The 21,682-nt window shown below is 39.1% G+C and overlaps 1 protein-coding gene across 4 annotated transcripts in view; it reads left to right on the forward strand.

Annotated features, from left to right (window-relative positions):
- The window catches only part of atp2b3b (ATPase plasma membrane Ca2+ transporting 3b), a 184,826-nt gene that overhangs the window by 61,009 nt on the left and 102,135 nt on the right, over positions 1 to 21,682 (forward strand). For all 4 annotated transcript variants that reach the window (XM_061903092.1, XM_061903089.1, XM_061903090.1 and 1 more), the window contains exons 3-6: positions 660 to 857; positions 4,705 to 4,962; positions 14,022 to 14,147; positions 21,528 to 21,653. In XM_061903092.1, coding sequence (XP_061759076.1) covers positions 660 to 857; positions 4,705 to 4,962; positions 14,022 to 14,147; positions 21,528 to 21,653 — 708 coding nt within the window. The remainder of the gene's footprint in view (positions 1 to 659; positions 858 to 4,704; positions 4,963 to 14,021; positions 14,148 to 21,527; positions 21,654 to 21,682) is intronic.

A 21,682-nucleotide genomic window follows, 5' to 3' on the forward strand; every position in this document is an offset into this window, starting at 1 on the left:
AAAACAAACAAAAAAAAAAAACGACTGTAAATGTCATGGTAGAATTCTGGCAACTGAGAGTAATAATAATAATAATAGTTATCACAAAACTATAATATCAACTATAATAATAATAAAAATAATAATAATAATGATATTATTCATAATAAAAATAGTAATGATAATGATGGGGCTTCACAGTGGCAGAGGGGTTAGTGCGTGTGCCTTACAATACGAAGGTCCTGAATAGTCACGGTCTTTCTGTGTGGAGTTTGCATGTTCTCCCCGTGAATGCGTGGGTTCCCTCCGAGTACTTCGGCTTCCTCCCACTTTCAAAGGCATGCACCTGGTGTTGATTGGCAACACTAAATTGGCCCTGGTGTGTGAATGTGAGTGTGAATGTTGTCTGTCTATCTGTGTTGGCCCTGCGATGAGGTGGCGACTTGTCCAGGGTGTACGCCACCTTCAGCCCGATTGTAGCTGAGATAGGCACCATCGCCCCCCGCAATCCCAAAGGGGAATAAGCGGTAGAAAATGGATGGATTGATTGATAATGATAATATTAATAATAATAACACCACTAATAATAACAATAATAATAATGTGTGTGTGCCGTGTTATACAGGATTCTATAAAGATAAAGAAACAAAAGTAAAAGTGCTCCTTCTTCCCTCTGTCAGGTCTCAGCGGGGACCCAGTAGACCTGGAGCGTCGTGGTCAGGTCTACGGCCAGAACTTTATCCCCCCCAAAAAACCCAAGACTTTCCTGGAGCTGGTGTGGGAGGCCCTGCAAGATGTCACGCTCATCATTCTGGAGATCGCCGCCATCATCTCTCTTGCCCTCTCCTTCTACCAGCCGCCTGGAGACGAAACGGAGTGTAAGAGCGGGGAGGGTGATTGGGCGATCGAGGTGGGCGGGGCTACATGCTCATAGGGTCAAGGACAGTGTGACAGGAAATTTGAGGTCATAGATGTTATCAGTGTGTCATATTCCAAGATGGATACTGTTTTAGATGTTTCCCATTACTTAATTGCCAAAAAAAATCAATGATAAAAAAATAAAAGAGGTCCGGGGGGATACAATCCTGGGGGGGTACAATCTATGGTGGGTCAAATGAGACTAAATAATTAAATATTTGAATTATTAATTAAATGTGTTATTAGTTTATTGTATTTGGAATTAAATACATACATGTGAAATTAATTAAATTATAAGTTTTAATTGAATGAGATCTAAAAAACATATATATATGTATATATATATAAATATGTATATATATATATATATATATGTATATATATATATTATTCTGCGATGTGGTGGCGACTTGTCCAGGGTGTACTCCGCCTTCCGCCCGATTGTAGCTGTGATAGGCACCAGCGCCCCCCGCAACCCCAAAGAGAATAAGCGGTAGAAAATGGATGGATGGATATATATTATTTGTACAGTTAATTATTTAATTATTCTTTCCATAATTTTACTATATCATGAATTATTTCACGATGTCGTAAGTTATTTCAAGATTTCATTAATTATTTCATGGAAATGTGTGTCAGTGCGAGGGGTGGGTACCTCTCACATTTGAAAGGATACGGTACCAATCCCCGTTATCTGGGAATCTGGGAATTTTCGGTACTTTTGTAAGAGTTGATTAATTTTACTGTGTTTTACAGACTATAGAGCGCACCGGACAATAAGCCGCAGATAAATACGTTGTGAAATTAGTTATTTACACATAAATATTTTGTAAATGTTTATTTACTTACCTTAATTGTTTCCTAGTGGTGCCTGTAACACGGCATTGAAAATTTCAGCAACACGTCAAGGCATTTTGGTGTTAGTGTTAGTGTTCGGGATGCAGTGATTGAAAATTTGATATCACTGTTTTGACCAAAAGTAGGACCGGTATTATAATCGCAATGTTGTTAAATGCGCTCACTTTTCATGTTAGCGTTTAAGCTACCGATCTAGCGGAAGTCTGTCCGTAAGTGTATGTGCCCATCCTTGTTCTGCGCTGAATTTATGAATTTGTTTTATCTGTTAAAGTCAGCTACCAAAGTCAGTGGGCGGGGCCAACAGGAATCTAGTCAAGGAATACCCTGGAACTTTGGACTTCTTTGAAAACATGATTTATTATTTGAAACTAATAATTTTTGGGGATTTGCTGGTTGATATTTTCGACTTTATAAAGCAGGGGTCACCAACCTTTTTGAAACCAAGAGCTACTTCTTGGGTACTGATTAATGCAAAGGGCTACCAACCAGTTTGATACACACTAAATAAATTGCCAGAAGTAGCCTATTTGCTCAATTTACCTTTAATAAATAAATATATATACATATATATTAAAAAAAAGGGTATTTCTGTCCGTCATTCCGTCGTACATTTTTTTTCCTTTTACGGAAGGTTTTTTGTAGAGAATAAATGATGAAAGAAACACTTAATTGAACGGTTTAAAATTAAATTTTGAAACATAGTTTTTTTATTTTCAATTTCGACTCTTTAAAATTCAAAATTCAACCGAAAAAAATGAAGAGAAAAACTAGCTAAATCGAACCTTTATGAAAAAAATGAAAAAATAATTTATGGAACATCATTAGTCATTTTTCCTGATTTAGATTAATTTTAGAATGTTGATGACAAGTTTTAAATAGGTTAAAATCCAATCTGCACTTTGTTAGAATATATAACAAATTGGACCAAGCTATATTTCTAACAAAGACAAATCATTATTTGTTCTAGATTTTCCAGAACAAAAATTTTAAACGAAATTCAAAAGACTTTGAAATAAGATTTAGATTTGATTCTACAGATTTTCTAGATTTGCCAGAATATTTTTTTAAATTTAATCATAAATTTGAAGAAATATTTTACAAATATTCTTCGTCAAAAAAAAACAGAAGCTAAAATGAAGAATTAAATTAAAATGTATTTATTATTCTTTACAATAAAAAACATTTATTTACTTGAACATTGATTTAAATTGTCAGGAAATAAGAGGAAATGATTTAAAAGGTAAAAAGGTATATGTGTTTAAAAATCCTAAAATCATTTTTAAGGTTGTATTTTTTCTCTACAATTGTCTTTCTGAAAATTATAAGAAGCAAAGTAAAAAAAATAAATGAATTTATTTAAACAAGTGAAGACCAAGTCTTTAAAATATTTTCTTGGATTTTCAAATTCTATTTGAGTTTTGTCTCTCTTGGAATTAAAAATGTCAAGCAAAGCGGGACCAGCTTGCCAGTAAATAAATAAAATTTAAAAAATAGAGGCAGCCCACTGGTAAGTGCAACTATTTGAGCTATTTTTAGAACAGGCCAGCGGGCGACTCATCTGGTCCTTCGGACACCACATTGGTGACCCCTGTTATAAAGTATGTGGGAACAAGACCTGCTGACTCACAGTGTGTAGGAGATAAAATAAAATAATTTATTACGGTTGTCGGAGTTATATCCGCACTTTCACACCAATATATCGACCAGTACTCCTCAACTTCTCTGGTCTATGACAAGTGAAAGTAACCAATCAGGTGTTAGGACCCGCCCACTGACTTTGACGGTTAAGTTTAAAATAAATTCATGAATAAAAAATGTCTGATTCTGATGAAGGACCGAAACAATTAAATAATTCATTAAAAAACCATTACATTTTTGAGTAAATATTTAAATTAAAGAATATTTAACTAAATTGTGAAATAATTAATTAAAAAATTTTTACATTTTAAAGTAAATAATTAAATAAATAAATAAATTAAATTGTGAAATAATTAATTAAATAATCGTACATTTTTTAAAGTAAATCATTAAATAAAAAATAATTAATTCAATAGTGAAATATTTCATTAAATAATCATTACAATTTTTTAAGTCAATAATTCATTTAAAAAAAATAATTAAATTGTAAAATAATTCATTAAATAATCATATAGTTTTTAAAAGTAAATATTTAAATTACAAAAATTTTAATTGTAAAATAATTAATTAAATAAGTGTTTCTTAACACATTTTTGAGCCGCGTGCGCCCCCTATATAATAATATCTGTTTCCCAGTTGTGGTCCGTATGGTCCGCAGCAGTACTCAGTTGTAATACACTTTTCCACCACTTGTGGCAGTAATGACAGTATCAAACAAACTTCTTTCTTAAATGCAAAAATCATGACTAATGTATTTGTACGTTTTTTTTAAGAAACATATATTGTTAACATTTATTGTTAGTTAGTTAGTTTGTTTATTTTAGAACTGCGTCATTGTATCTAAATGTATTTTTTTAATCAGTTTTTTTATTAGTCCTTTCTTTTGCAGTATATTTGATTAGTAGTTATTATTGTCATGAGGTCGACCGAAGCCTTGATAATCATCTTGGTGATAACACATGCTTTTATATCGTTTGACAAGGTTGTAACTGTAAGTACGTTAGATATATTCATTAAATACCATTAAAAGATTACTAAAAATTACTAAGTCAGTGTTACTATTTGAATGTAAGCCCTGTGTAGTGGAAAAGTTGGGCCCTGAAGTCAAGAAAGTTAAGAATCCCTGAATTAAATCGTGAAGTAATGAAATCAGTAATTAAATAAGTGTATTGTTCTGTATTTAGTAATACAATTATTTATTTAATTCCATTCATAATTAAATTATTGACATGTTTAAGTAACTCTTTAAAGAATTATTTATTTATTGAATAATATGCTTTGTATGGCGTTTGCAATGTCCCTTCTCTCCAGCGTGCGGCAACGTGTCGGCAGGAGGGGAGGACGAAGGCGAGGGGGAGGCCAACTGGATCGAGGGCGCCGCCATTCTGCTGTCGGTGGCGTGTGTCGTCCTGGTAACGGCGTTCAACGACTGGTCCAAAGAAAAGCAGTTCCGGGGCCTGCAGAGTCGAATCGAGCAGGAGCAAAAGTTCACGGTGGTGCGGAAAGGAAATGTCATCCAGATCCCGGTGGCCGACATGGTGGTGGGGGACATGGCACAGGTGAAGTACGGTAAGTCACAGGTTTTTTAAATTTTTCTCAACGACGAGGAAGACCTTCACTCACACAAAATTGAAACACAGTTTTAAAATGGTAGTTCGTAAGCATATAAAAATGTCTGTTTTTGACACACGGCTTGCTCTTGCGTCTTCTGATTTTGGATCAACATTTACGGTTTTTGTTGTAATCATTGGAATAGATTGAGCTCCACAAGCCTCCTCCGTCACGTTTTTTATTGAACCCATTGAAACTACATTCCTTACAGTCAAAGGAAAAATACTCATTTAACTATCATAATTTCCAGGCTATGGAGCGCACCGGTATTTAAAGGCCTACTGAAATGATATTTTCTTATTCAAACGGGGATAGCAGGTCCATTCTATGTGTCATACTTGATCATTTCACGATATTGCCATATTTTTGCTGAAAGGATTTAGTAGAGAACATCCACGATAAAGTTTGCAACTTTCGGTGCTAAGAGAAAAGCCCTGCCTCTACCGGAAGTCACAGACGATGACGTCACATGTTTGATGGCTCCTCACATATTCACATTGTTTTTAATGGGAGCCTCCAACAAAAAGTGCTATTCGGACCGAGAAAACGACAATTTCCCCATTAATTTGAGCGAGGATGAAAGATTCGTGTTTGAGGATATTGATAGCGATGGACTAGAAAAAAAAAGAAAAAAAAGCGCGATTGCATTGGGACGGATTCCGATGTTTTTAGACACATTTACTAGGAAATCCCTTATCTTTCTATTGTGTTGCTAGTGTTTTAGTGAGTTTAATATAACCGGATAGTCGGAAGGGTGTCTCCACGGGTGTGTTGACGCGCAGTGTCTCAGGGGAGTCGACGGCAGCTATGGACGGCAAAAGCTCAGCTTTTCTCCGGTAAGAACTGACTTTTTAAACAACATTTTCTCACCGAAACCTGCTGGTTGACATGTGGTCGGGATCCATGTTCTCTTGACCGCGCTCTGATCCATAGGAGAGTTTCACCTCCAGGAATTTTATACAAGGAATCACCGTGTGTTTGTGTGGCTAAAGGCTAAAGCTTCCCAACTCCATCTTTCTACTGTGATTTCTCCAATATTACTTGATCAAATTGCAAAAGATTCAGCAACACAGATGTCCAAAAAACTGTGTAATTATGTCGTTAAAGCAGACGACATTTAGCTGTGGGTGTGCGCAGAGCTCATACTTCCTAAAAACCCGTCACGTCTTGCGTACACGTCATCATTGCACGTTTCGAAGACGAAACTCCCGGGAAATTTAAAATTGCAATTTAGTAAACTAAAAAGGCCGTATTGGCATGTGTTGCAATGTTAATATTTCATCATTGATATATAAACTATCAGACTGCGTGGTGGGTAGTAGTGGGTTTCAGTAGGCCTTTAAGCCACACCCACCAAATCTTAGAAGAAATAAAATGTTTTCTATATATTAGCCGCATTGGAATATAAGCCGCAGATAAATATGTTGTGAAATGAGTTATTTACACCAAAAATTGTGTAAATGTTTATTTACATACCTTAATTGTTATGTCTGTAACACGGCAGTAAAACGGCTGATCAAACACTCTCAAAAACTCCACGGTGATGTTTTGTTGAATTTACTAAGGAATGTGGGAAACTGAAACAATACTTAAAGAATGCCCTTGTAAAGTGATAATAGTAACACTGACACTCGTAAATGTTTAGCATATTCGCTAATGCTAACGACGCTAGCTTGATTATGTTACGATAACGCATACAAATATGCATGAAAACACTCTTACAGACATCACACATGGGACACTTTAGTAAGTAGTAAATGTTTTAGTTATATTGTAAAACTTACAAACGTTACATGGAGTGATGAATAAAGAATCCTTTTGAGCAGAAATGCTATAGGCGGTTATACTTCCAGTTCAAGTCACAAAGCAGGAAGTACATTTTTAAACAATATTAGTTTTTCAAACATTTTTAAAAAACAATACACCCTTTCACTGTCTTGTTGGTGTTTTATGAAATCTATTCGTTGAATACAAAACTATGCGAAGAAAAATTCATACATTAGCCGCTGCAGGGTGCAAAGCGTTGGAAAAAAGCAGCGCTTTGTAGTCCGGAAAATACAGTCATTCTATCTGGGAACACAGTAAAACATGGGTCACCTGCCACCAGATTTGAATACTTGAGCAGGAGCACCGTTGCAGAAACATTTGTCACGGAACGAGCAGCAAAAATGAGGAAGACCTCCACTCAAAAAAATAAAAAATAAATTAAAATACGTTTTTAAAAAACATTGCTGGTAAAAATTATATTTTTGATGCACGGCTTGCTCCCCTCCCTACAAACTCTCCTGCTAGCTTGGCGTCCTCTGATTTCGGATCAACCTTTCCAATAAAAGTGACTGTTATCGTTACGATTGCACAACACTCCCCTAGTTTTGTTTTCAGTTGTTATTGTTTACTAGCCACATAGTGTGCTAACAAGCTAAATGCATTAAGGGCACAATATTAAAACACATTATAAATGATGGAGTGTACAGTACAGTACACCTCTGGATTGACAGACCGGGGTGGTGGTCCCTCTCTTTAAGAAGGGGGACCAGAGGGTATGTTCCAACTATCGTGGGATCACACTCCTCAGCCTTCCCGGTAAGGTTTATTCAGGTGTACTGGAGAGGAAGCTACACCGGATAGTCAAACCTCTGATTCAGGAGGAACAGTGTGGTTTTCGTCCTGGTCGTGGAACTGTGGACCAGCTCTATACTCTCGGCAGGGTTCTTGAGGGTGCATGGGAGTTTGCCCAACCAGTCTACATGTGCTTTAAGGACTTGGAGAATGCATTCGACCGTGTCCCTCGGCAAGTCCTGTGGGGAGTGCTCAGAGAGTATGGGGTATCGGACTGTCTGATTGTGTCTGATTATGGACAGAATTTCTTGGCGCAGTCAAGGCATTGAGGTGTTTCGGTTTGGTGGCCGTGGGATTAGGTCTCTGCTTTTTGCAGATGATGTGGTCCTGATGGCTTCATCTGGCCGGGATCTTCAGCTCTCACTGGATCGGTTCGCAGAGTGAATCGTGAGATCGACAGGCGGATCGGTGCGGCGTCTTAAGTAATGCGGACGTTGTACCGATCTGTTGTGGTGAAGAAGGAGCTGAGCCGGAAGGCAAAGCTCTCAATTTACCGGTTGATCTACGTTCCCATCCTCACCTATGGTCATGAGCTTAGGGTCATGACCGAAAGGACAAGATCGCGGGTACAAGCGGCCGAAATGAGTTTCCTTCGCCGGGTGGCGGGGCTCTCCCTTAGAGATAGGGTGAGAAGCTCTGCCATCCGGGAGGAACTCAAAGTAAAGCCACTGCTCCTCCACATCGAGAGGAGCCAGATGAGGTGTTTCGGGCCTCTGGTCAGGATGCCACCAGAACGCCTCCCTAGGGAGGTGTTTAGGGCACGTCCAGTCAGTAGGAGGCCACGGGGAAGACCCAGGACACGTTGGGAAGACTATCTCTCCCGGCTGGCCTGGGAACGCCTCGGGATCCCCCGGGAGGATCTAGACGAAGTGACTGGGGAGAGGGAAGTCTGGGCTTCCCTGCTTAGGCTGCTGGCCCCGCGACCCGACCTGGGATAAACGGAAGAAAATGGATGGATGGAGTGTATATTATGGGTGTTTACCGCTAATGAATGATAATGAAATACGACTGATGGATCAGAATGGGAGTCACGGTCGTAGCCTTCAGCCGAGTCATCAGGCTAGCACTGCAACTGTGCGTACGTCTGCTTAGCAGTTAGCGACGGTACACGCTCTGCAGGCTGCTGAGTCATCCTGGCGAAAATATTTTCTTTCTCATCAGGTATTCATAAATTATGACCAACTTTGAGTGAATGAGATGGAAGTTCTGCTGAAAAAAACTAGGGGTGCACGATAAGATAATTATTAGTATAATATGAGGAATTATGACATCATACCGACAAATCTGATATATGGGTTAGGGGTAAACAAATCAAGCGCTCCTTTTCTCCTACCTTGCAGGCTGTTGTAAACTTCCTCCAAGTTCATTGTAAACAACGTTCAGTTTCAGTTTTAGTTGATTCGTTTACATAGCACATTAAAAAAACAACCCCAGTGGTGTACAGACATTAGAAACAATATAGAAAATATATAGTAAAAAATATATAGTGCACACATTGTCACATTTACATTGTAACATATGAATGAATAAAATACATTAGTAAAATATACCTTAAAAGAAGTGCTAAATATATTACATAAACTTACTCAAATGTAATAAATAAAAATGTGTTAAAAAAAGAAATAAAATAAAACGTGGCAAACAAACACAAACATGGCTTCTTCGCTGTTCAGAGGAAGAAATGTCTTGTGGGGTTTGCCCCAAATGCTCTCCAAAACCATCACGCATCAACACATTAACCTCACCTGAAACACTAGAATCCCTATGACAGTGTTTTGAAAGCCTAAAAAAAGAGTGCATGAACTACACTTAAAGCTACATTTAGAAATTAGAAATATACATTAAGGGTGTGACTCTTTGGGCACCTATGGATTTGATCCAGTTCTTGGGTGACGATTCGATTCAGAATCGATTCCTGATTCTAATCAATTCTCGCAATTTGTTTTATTTGGTATAATGATAATGATTAAACTTTTTCAAAACAGGTTACAGGTTAGAAAAACTCCTTTTGGTTGCTTGGAGATGGCCTAAAAACATATTTTTTATAATATATTCATAAAAAAATACATTTATACCGTATTTTCCGAACTATAAGGCGCAATTAAAATCCTTTTTTTTCCCTCAAAACTCGGCAGTGCGCATCATAACCCTGTGCGCCAATGTACTATTAACGAATAATTCTGGTTGTGCTTACCGACCTCAAAGATATATTATGTGGTACAAGGTGAAATGATAAGTGTGACCAATAGATGGCAGTCACCCACAAGAGATACGTGCAGACTGCAATATGACTCATGTAAACAACACCAACTTTTTATATGTTCCATTGAAAATATAAAACATTACACACGGCGCTCAAAAATCCATCAAAATGTTTTAGTACGACTAGCTAAGCTATGAAGCTGCACCGCTTGATGGATTATGCTGTGCTTCAACACATGAGTATTATTATGGTGTGTATATAAGGCAGGGGTTGGCAACCTTTACCACCCAAAGAGCCATTTTGACTCGTTTCACAAAATTAAGAAAACAATGGGAGCCACAAAACTCTTTTGAAATTTAAAATGAAATAACACTGCATACAGAGTTTTTTTTTTTGCTTTGTGCTATGTATTAACCAGGGGTCTCAGACTCGCGGCCCGTACTTTTATATGAAAATTTAATGGTAGTGCGGCCCGCAAGTTTTAAATTACTACGTTTGGCAGCATCACACTTGCCAACCCTCCCAAACTTTCTGGGAGACTCACAAATTTCTGAGCAACTATTCTCGCGAATGTCTGCTCATTTTCGCCCTTCAACATACGGCCGTGCAATGAAGGCGCTGCCTTTACTGCCCTCTTCAACATGTACACATATCTAGCACAGCCCTTCCACGAGTTGTATGTGGCTTCCATAGACACACTTTGAGGACTGCAACCCATACTTGTTCAACAGCCATACAGGTTTCACTGAGGGTTGTGATATAAACAACTTTAAGACTCTTACTAATATGCGCCACACTGTGAACCCACACCAAACAAGAATGACAAACACATTTCTGGAGAACATCCTCACTGCAACACAACATAAACACAACAGAACAAATACCCAGAATCCCATGCATCCCTAACTCTTCCGGGCTACACTATACACCCCGCTAGCACCAAAGCTTCCCCCCCCCCCTTCGTGCGTCGGAAGTTGGGCGGGGTTTCGTGCTAGCGGGGGTGTATAATGTCGCCCGGAAGAGTCAGGGATGCATGGGATTCTGGGTATTTGTTCTGTTGTGTTTATGTTGTGTTACAATGCAGATGTTCTCCCGAAATGTGTTTGTTATTCTTGTTTGGTGTGAGTTCACAGTGTGGCACATATTAGTAAGAGTGTTAAAGTTGTTTATATCACAACTCTCAGTGTAACCTTTATGGCTGTTGACTAAGTATGTGTTGCAGTCACTCTCGTGTTTCAACAGAGGCTGTATACTACATATGACCCGCTGGAACGCAGGTAGCAGAGTATAAAAGCGGGTGCGACGACAAGTTTAAGAGGACTGTAAAAGCTTTGCCATCAGGGCACGCCCTCTATATTATCGACTAGGTGAAAATCGGAGAATGTTGACCCCGGGTGATTTCTGAGAGAGGTCTGTCTATCTGTGTTGGCCCTGCGATGAGGTGGCGACTTGTCCAGGGTGTACCCCGCCTTCCGCCCGATTGTAGCTGAGATAGGCGCCAGCGCCCCCCGCGATCCCAAAAGGGAATAAGCGGTAGAAAATGGATGGATGGGTGGGCATTAAACTCTGGAAATCTCTCAGGATAATCGGGGGGGTCGGGAATTATGCAGCTGAGCCACATTAGAGTGATCAAAGAGACGCATGCGGGTTGCCGACCCCTGATATAAGGTGAGACATGTTATCTGGCCTTTTGTTTCGCAATATTTATTTGGGAAATAAATTGTAGTCTGTGGCGTCACCGTAGTCGATAAGCTTCTTCTTTTTGTCTATCTTCTTGTTATTGGACATTCATCCCCCGCTGTTGCTATTTCTAGTATTAAGTAGTGTAAAGTTCTTACATATGTCCGTCAGTAAACTCGCCATGAAAGTGCTAAAACATACCGGTGTTGTGAGTTTACATTATTCGCCCAAGGAACTTTAGTTAATAGAGAGTTCTGATCAGACGGTTTTGTTGTTTTCTAATGAGGAGATGCTGCTCTGTTATTGATTTAAGTAAAGTCTGAATGTCATTAATACAGTTAGCTCCATCTTTTGACACTTCTTCCATTCCCATCCTTGTACGGTACACCGCTACAACAAAGATGACGGGGCGAAGACATTACCGAAGGTGAGCTACATTAATAAGACCGCCCACAAAACGCCGCATCTTGAAGCAACTGTCAGAAAGCGGCTTGAAGATGATCTGTAAAACATAATCTATGTACATTTTTTGATAAAGAACCACTACTATATGTTATGTAGACCACAAGGAAGTGTTTTACATTTAGAAAAAAATAAAATTAATATGACTCCTTTAATGCGCCCAATAATCCTGTGCATCTTAAATATGAAAAAAGATCGAAAATAGACCATTCGTCGGCAGTGGGCCTTATAATCTTAAAGTGTCCGCCCTGAGATCGGTAGGTCGTGAGTTCAAACCCCGGCCGAGTCATACCAAGGACTATAACAATGGGACCTGTTACCTCCCTGTTTGGCACTCAGCATTAAGGGTTGGAATTGGGGGTTAAATCACCAAAAATGATTCCCGGACACGGCATCGCTGCTACCTACTTCTCCCCTCACCTCCCATAGGGTGATCAAGGGTGATGGGTCAAATGCAGAGAATAATTTCGCCACACCTAGTGTGTGTGACAATCATTGGTACTTTAACTTTAACTTTAATCCAGTGTGCTCTATGGTCCGTGTGTGTGTGTGTGTGTGTGTGTGTGTATTTATATATATATACAGTGGGGCAAAAAAGTATTTAGTCAGCCACCGATTGTGCAAGTTCTCCCACTTAAAATGATGACAGAGGTCTGTAATTTTTCATCATAGGTACACTTCAACTGTGAGAGACAGAATGTGAAAATAAATCCAGGAATTCACATTGTAGGAATTTTAAAGAATTTATTCGTAAATTATGGTGGAAAATAAGTATTTGGTCAACCATTCAAAGCTCTCACTGATGGAAGGAGGTTTTGGCTCCAAAATCTCACGATACATGGCCCCATTCATTCTTTCCTTAACACGGATCAGTCGTCCTGTCCCCTTAGCAGAAAAACAGACCCAAAGCATGATGTTTCCACCCCCTTGCTTCACAGTAGTTATGGTGTTCTTGGGATGCAACTCAGTATTCTTCTTCCTCCAAACACGACGAGTAGAGATTATACCAAAAAGGATACATGGATGATACAGCAGAGGATTGGGAGAATGTCATGTGGTCAGATGAAACCAAAATAGAACTTTTTGTATAAACTTAACACGTCGTGTTTGGAGGAAGAAGAATACTGAGTTGCATCCTAGGAACACCATACGTACTGTGAAGCATGGAGGTGGAAACATCATGCTTTGGGGCTGTTTTTCTGCTAAGGGGACAGGACGATTGATCCGTGTTAAGGAAAGACTGAATGAGGCCATGTATCGTGAGATTTTGAACCAAAACCTCCTTCCATCAGTGAGAGCTTTGAATGGTTGACCAAATACTTATTTTCCACCATAATTTACAAATACATTCTTTAAAATTCCTACAATGTGAATTCCTGGATTTTTTTTTTTTCACATTCTGTCTGTCACAGTTGAAGTGTACCTATGATGAAAATTACAGACCTCTGTCATCATTTTAAGTGGGAGAACTTGCACAATCAGTGTTTTTTTTTTCTTTTAATTGATTTGGAATCGGAATGAATAAGAATCGCGATTCAGAGATGTATTGATTTTTCATTGCACCCCTTATAAACATAAGTTATTGTTATCTGCTTGGAAAAACATTGTGCATCCCTAAATAAAACATATTTAGAAAATCCAATTTCGACCAAATATCAGTGAGTATGTGGGGCTGCGAATGCTGAATGACGAATATGCGGGGATCCACCATAATAACCAAGAGCAATATACACTTTGTTATATTTGTTATGCCACCTAGCTGGGTTTTTGTGTACCGTTCAAGCGTTTATATAAACACTAACACTGGAAGTCCCACACCCCACTATTTAAATAAAACTGTTGATATGTCAGTTTTTGACTCTGCATACAAATACGATTTATTTTGATGTTGTTCGACATCACAGTCAATTTTGACATACCTTTCTGTGTCATTAGTGTTTATATTTTCACACAAAATGAAAACCCAACATTGACAAAAGTTGATGGCAAGAAATCAAAAAATAAGAGGTTAGGTTACACACAAACATTCCTTGACGGGTGCTTCTGCCTGCAGGGGACCTGCTACCAGCCGACGGTGTCCTGGTCCAAGCCAACGATCTGAAGATCGACGAGAGCTCTCTAACGGGAGAGTCTGACCACGTACGCAAATCTGTGGATAAGGACCCGATGCTGCTCTCAGGTTGGTTTTGCACTTTTGGATCGTTCTCTTTGTCTTAAAGGGGCTCTTACATGCAAAACTTGTACCTGCTTTTGTGTATTTGGGGTCTGCATAAGTCCCAAAAATTGGAAATCTAACCATGGAGGCATTGCAGGGATATTTATACAACAATCTTGCCTTCCTTCAAACTTCCTCCAAACGGTCCGTTTGGAAGTTTGTTCAAATGTGACATCAGCCGACTAACCATATATGTTGGTCATTTATACAAGCATCCTCGTGCGAGTCCACCTATTTGAATTTCGATGAAATGCTCTGTGTTTCGGGTGCACAAGTCACTACAAAAAGTGCCTCACCAACTTTTACAATTCATGGCAATGTGCATTCAACTGCGAAGAAGTCTCTTTGAGTGTGTGCTAGGATTAGTCTGGCTTCACCGACAAACTTTCACAAAAATGTTCTGAAAAAAATATTTTTAATGGTGCCTATTATGTATGGCAGTGGAGGAGACAATGAAACAGTAAGTAATAACAGTAGGTCAGAAATGTTTGTAAGCAAGTTAGCTCAAGTTGTTGTGTAGCTATCTTAGCCTTCTACTAAAAGATAATAGCATCACCGTTCCCCGTCAAAGTAAAAAGAGATTTTCCTAAGAACTACTTTTAGTTAGATCAGTGCCTACTAGGGTTTTACGATATGCAGTATATTAAAGGGTACTATACTCTGTTTAAAAAGTACCGGTTCCCCATTTTTTTTAATGGACATGACAGCGTTTCATCGTCACGTCATGATTCTGCTGGTTTTAGGAGCAGAGGACCATGTTCGGCAGCGCACACTCACAGAGTACTAAAAGCAGACAAGGTGTGTAGACAGAAAAAGGAGTATGGACACATTTTGGCTTAAAACTAAAGATAAAAGTGAAACTATAACACTAAAACAGGGACGGCGTAGCGCAGTGGAAGAGTGGCCGTGCGCAACCCGAGGGTCCCTGGTTCAATCCCCACCTAGTACCAACCTCGTCACGTCCGTTGTGTCCTGAGCAAGACACTTCACCCTTGCTCCTGATGGGTGCTGGTTAGCGCCTTGCATGGCAGCTCCCTCCATCAGTGTGTGAATGTGTGTGTGAATGGGTAAATGTGGAAGTAGTGTCAAAGCGCTTTGAGTACTTTGAAGGTAGAAAAGCGCTATACAAGTACAACTCATTTATCATTTAAAACTCTCTTAGGGAGAGAGGATTTTTAAGACATTGGCTAACTAGTTACCAGCTAACATCCATCCGCAGTCGGCAGTGTTTTAGCTACTTCTAAATAAGTAATCTTGTCCTCCATGGCGACAAATAAAGTACGTTTCTTATAAGTATCATCCCTGCAGGACGAGGAATAGCTAAACATGCATCACTATACCGGAAAAGGATACAATAGCTCACCGGCGTCACCGCTAACAAAAGATAGAGCTCCTGGATGTAAACAAACTCCATGGGTGGATCTACACTTGAAATCCACTGTAATAATACAATAGTGTATCTCGTCGATGCAACTATGAGTACATCAATATTTTTTATTGTCACAAAATCGTTTTTCTTTTAAAAAAAATTCATATTATGTTTATGAACTCTGGAAATTCGTCCCATGAGGACTTTGAATATGACCAAAGTGTGATCCTGAAACTAATTGGTATTGGATAGATACCTAAATTTGTGGTATCATCCAAAACTAACGTGTAGTATCAAAGAAGAGAAGAATAAGTGATTATTACATTTGAACAGAAGTATAGGTAGATTGTGTTGAAATGGAAAATAAGCAGATATTAACAGTAAATGAACAAGTGGATTAATAATTAACTTTTTAAAGCTTATCCTTTATAATTTTGACAAAATAATAGAATGAGAAATTACGCAATATGTTACTGCATATGTCAGCAGAGTAATTATGAGCTTTTTTTTGGTTTCTTACTACTAAAAGACAAGTTGTCTAGTACAGGGGTCAACAACGCAGTGCCCGCGGGCACCAGGTAGCCCATAAGGAACAGATGAGTAGCCCGCTGGCCTGTTCTAAAAATAGCTCAAATAGCAACACTGACCAGTGAGCTGCCTCTATTTTTTGAAAATGTATTTATTTACTAGCAAGCTGGTCTCGCTTTGCTGGACATTTTTAATTCTAAGAGAGACAAAACTCAAAAAAATTTGAAAATCCAAGAAAATATTTTAAAGACTTGGTCTTCATTTGTTTAAATAAATTTATTTATTTTTTTAGTTTGCTTCTTATAACTTTCAGAGAGAAAATTTTAGAGAAAAAATGACACCTTAAAAATTATTTTAGGATTTTTAAACACTTATACGTTTTTACCTTTTAAATTCCTTTCTCTTCTTTCCTGACAATTTAAATCAATGATCAAGTATTTATTTTTTTTATTGTAAAGAATAATAAATACATTTTAATTTATTTCTTAATTTTAGCTTCTGTTTTTTTGACGAAAAATATTTGTGAGATATTTCTTCAAAGTTATTATGATTAAAATTCCCAAAAATTATTCTGGCAAATCTAGAAAATCTGTAGAATCAGATTTAAATCTTATTTCAAAGTCTTTTGAATTTCTTTAAAATTTTTTGTTCTGGAAAATTTAGAAGAAATAATGATTTGTCTTTGTCAGAAATATAGCTTGGTCCAATTTGTTATATATTCCAACAAAGTGCAAATTGGATTTTAACCTATTTAAAACATGTCATCAACATTCTAAAATTAATCCATATCAGGAAAAATTACTAATGATGTTCCATAAATTATTTTTTTTATTTTTTCAAAAAGATTTGAATTAGCTAGTTTTTCTCTTCATTTTTTTCGGCAGAATTTTGAATTTTAAAGAGTCGAAATTGAAGATAAACTATGATTCAAAATTAAATTTTGATTTTTTTCGTGTTTTCTCCTATTTTAAATCGTTCAATTAAGTGTTTTTTTTACCATTTATTCTCTACAAAAAACCTTTCTTAAAAGGAAAACAAATGTACAACAGAATGACAGACAGAAATACCCATTTTTTTATATATATATATACTGTATGTATGGATGTATTTAATAAAGGTAAATTGAGCAAATTGGCTATTTCTGGCAATGTATTTAAGTGTGTATCAAACTGGTAGCCCTTCGCATTAATCAGTACCCAAGAAGTAGCTCTTGGTTTCAAAAAGGTTGGTGACTCCTGGTCTAGTATGTTCACTATTTTATTAAAGGACAAACGTGTTCTTGATTGCAATAAGAAACATTTGTTTAATGTACTGTAAGATTTTTTGTTAAAATAAAGCCAACAATTTAATTTTTTCATGTTTTAGAAGAGTATCGAAAACTATCAAAATACATTTGGATACGGGTACCGGGCTTGGGTGTTTCAGTGTGGGGTTTGTATGTTCTCCCCATGACCGCGTGGGTTCCCTCCAGTTACTCTGGCTTCCTTCCACCTCCAAAGACATGGTGTTAGGTTGATTGGCAACACTAAATTGGCCCTAGTGTGTGAATGTGAGTGTGAATGTTGTCTGTCAATCTGTGTTGGCCCTTTGATGAAATGGTGACTTGTCCAGGGTGTACCCCGCCTTTACCTGAATGTAGCTGAGATAGGCTCCAGCACCCTCTGCCAACCCGAAAGGGACAAGCGATAGAAAATGGATGGATAGATGGATGTTAGCAACAGAAATTTCTAGATAGATAGATAGATAGATAGATGGATAGATAGATGGATAGATAGATAGATAGATAGATAGATAGATAGTACTTTATTTATTCCTTCAGGAGAGTTCCTTCAGGAAAATTAAAATTTTCAGCACAATCCCATTCAAGATCAGACAAACATTACAGGGAGACAGAACAGGATCGCTGACGGGTCTGCCGACTTCTGGCGCCCCTTACAAAAAAGGTGAGATACAGGTAAACAAGCGGGGAATGGGAAAAATAAAAGATTAAAATAAAAATAAAACGAAAAAAATCGGTCTAAGCCTGGGCCTCTGGAGAGGGGGTCCAGACTGAGGCCAAGGGAAAAAAAACAACTCTTAGCCATAGTACACATCCCTCTTACATGTGTGTAAGAGGGAAACATCAAACATCAAAGAAAACAAAGGACATGAAAGACATTAAAGCAGCGGAGCTGATACAACCAGACACTTCTACATACAGCTATGAATAAAAAGTAAAAGAAACATATACACTGTGGTGGTCTCTGCGGTGTTCCACGCCAATCGTCTGCTGGGGTGGAGAGAGTATGGCCAGAGACAGGAGCAGACCCAACAAAGCAACCAAAAGAGCCGACTCCACTCTCGGCCGCCAACCAACTCTCGGCCAGTGTCCAGTCCGCATGGATGCACGAGGATATGTCCAAGAAGACTGAGGTGTCCGACACCTGCTCATTCAGCCAAGACACTGTGACGCTTGTCCGTCTGGGCGCTCAGTGCCAGCTCCGCAGCCCTGTCTCTTCATCTGCATCTCCTCCAGTCTCGTCAAACTGACTCTGGTGTAGGAGAGACCCAGCAGCTGGTCTCCTTGGCCAAAAGGCTCCCGGGAGGCAGATCCAGAAGTCCACAAAAAGTACCGCAGAGGTCACAAAGTGCCACCCCTTCTAGCCAAGCTTCTTACTTTCTGTCCCCTACTTGAGGCGAAACAAACCATGGTGAGTCACTGGTCTAGCTATATCATCTGAGATTGGTGTCCATACGGTCTTAGCAAAACAAAAACAATTACCAGAGAAAGCTGCGGGGCGGGGACGAAAGTGTCATTATTGTCATGAGGCGTTTTAAAAAAAAACAGCCTGGGAGTGGCCTAAAGAAAGGTCTTTGCAGCAAAATCTTTGCAAAGTTTTGACCGAAGAACCATCATTACTTGTATATGTTTTAAAAATAGAAAAAAAATCATGACATGAACCCTTTAACACTTTGGGATGCAAGTGTCCCAGCTTCTGAGTTTTTCACCATACAGTGTAGCAAAAAAGTATTTAGTCAGGCACCAAAATAGGAGCGCAAGACAAGAAGTAAAACACTATACACAGGAAAAGAGCAAAAAAGTGCAAATAAGACAGCGTGTGATGTGACAGGTGGTGACAGTACACCTACTTTGAGACAAGAGCTATAGTCATGCATGCTTGCTTATGCTTCAAAGCATGGGTGTCAAACTCTGGCCCGCGGGCCAAATTTGGCCCGCCGTGTATTTTCATTTGGCCCTTGAGGCAATATCAAATTAACATTAGAGCTGGCTCGCCGGTATTATACAGCGGCGGTGTCGCTGTAACACCGCATTCACCGCTAATACTCATACTTGCTAACCTCCCCCCCTTCCGATTTTCCAAGGAGACTCCCAAATTTCATTGCCCCTCACGAAAATCACAGAGGGCAACCATTCTCCCAAATTTCTCCCGATTCCCACCTGGACAACAATATTGGGGGCGTGCCTTAAAAGCACTGCCTCAAGCGTCCTCTAAAACCTTTCGTCACGTCCGCTTTTCCTACGTAGAAACAGCGTGCCGGCCTAGTCACATGATATATGTGGCTTTTACACGCACACACGCAAATGCAATGCAAGCTTGGTCAACAGCCATACAGGTCACACTGAGGGTGGCCGTATAAACAACTTTAAAGGGGAACATTATCACAATTTCAAAAGGGTTAAAAACAATAAAAATCAGTTCCCAGTGGCTTGTTTTATTTTTCGAATTTTTTTTTAAATTTTACACCTCCAGGAATATCCCTAAAAAAAGCTTTAAAGTTCTTGATTTTCGCTATTTGCGATGCGACTGTCCATTTCCCTGTGACGTCATACAGTGCTGCCAATACAAACAACATGGCGGTTACCACAGCAAGATATAGCTCGGATTTCAGCGGCTTAAGTAATTCAACAGATTACGCATGTATTGAAACAGATGGTCGGAGTAGGGAGGCAGATAACGAAAACAAAATTGAAGAAGAAACTGAAGCTATTGAGCGAATAGCTATTGACGCTATTCGGCCATAGCACCGGTGTAGCTAATGAAGTGGCCCATAGAATGGCTGCCTTATTAGCATCACCGGTAAAATGTACTGACCAAACGATCAGGACTTTCGCATTTTGTGACACTGGAGCAACTTAAATCCGTCGATTAGTTAGTGTTTGTTTCGCATTAAATGTTGGTATCTAGTTTCAAATGTACATACAGCTAGCGTAAATAGCATGTTAGCATCAATTAGCGTAGCATGTTAGCATCGATTAGCTGGCAGTCATACTACGACCAAATATGTCTGATTAGCACATAAGTCAACAACATCAACAAAACTCACCTTTGTGATTTCGTTGACTTAATCGTTGCAAATGCATCTGCAGGTTATCCATACATCTCTGTGCCATGTCTGTCATCGCCGGTAAAATGTGCAGACACTCTGGCACATTCAATGGTGGTCTGGCGGCGGATTTCTTGCCAGTGGTGCAACTTGAATCCCTGCATGTTAGTGTTGTTACACCCTCCGACAACACACCGACGAGGCATGATGTCTCCAAGGTTCCAAAAAATAGTCGAAAAAACGGAAAATAACAGAGCTGAGACCCGGTGTTTGTAATGTGTTGAAAATGAAAATGGCGGCTGTATTACCTCGGTGACGTCATTTTCTATTCAAATTTGATTTGATATGCCATTGCTATTTTTAAATTATTAGTATTATTTGAAACTCGATTTTGCATGTCACTATAAAGTTATACAAGTCTCGCTTGTTCAATATTCAATGCAAAACTTGTTTGGGTCCCTATTAAAAGGTTAATTTGTTCAGCCTTGGCCCGCGGTTTTGTTCAATTTAAAATGTTGGCCCACTCTGTATTTGAGTTTGACACCCCTGCTTTAAAGTCATATCCAACAATTGCGACAACGACTTTATAATGTCAACTGAGTTTCGTTTTTTAAGGATTCCTGCTGGTTGTGTGCCTCCGCATATTTTCAACGAAAAAAATGTGCCTTGGCTCAAAAAACGTTGAAAAACACTGCGCTAGTTGTCAATTAGCGATTAACGCACCAGTTGCCAGCTAGTGATTACAACGTTAGTTGTCAGCAAGTGATTAGCGCACTAGTTGCCACCTAGCGATAAGATGCCTCGTTGGTAGCTGGCAATCATAGCGCTATTTGGCAGCTAGCCATTAGTGGTGCAGCACTGTTGTTGGTATTGCACAATAACGAGGTACCTTTAGGACCATCGTTAATATAAAGTCACAATTTCACACCAAATATTTAAGTAGGGGGCCCCGGCTCCTTCTCTCCATCAGTTCTGGGGTCCTCAGCCTGGAAATTGTTGAAGACCCCCTGGTGAGACCCGTGGTGTGGACAAGCCGGAGTCAGCTGGGATAGGCTCCAGCTCCCGAGCTAACGAGGACAAGCGGTGTGGGAAAGTAATGCGTGCTTTGTTTGGACGTGCAGGCACACACGTGATGGAGGGTTCAGGCCGCATGCTGGTGACGGCGGTTGGCATCAACTCCCAGACGGGCATCATCTTCACGCTGCTTGGGGCCGGAGATGTGGAAGAAGATGGTAAAGAAAAGAAAGGTATGTCAAAATAAACGGTACATTTTAAT

The sequence above is a fragment of the Nerophis ophidion genome, linkage group LG06, assembly GCF_033978795.1.
Source record: "Nerophis ophidion isolate RoL-2023_Sa linkage group LG06, RoL_Noph_v1.0, whole genome shotgun sequence".
NCBI classification, from domain to species: Eukaryota; Metazoa; Chordata; class Actinopteri; order Syngnathiformes; family Syngnathidae; genus Nerophis; species Nerophis ophidion.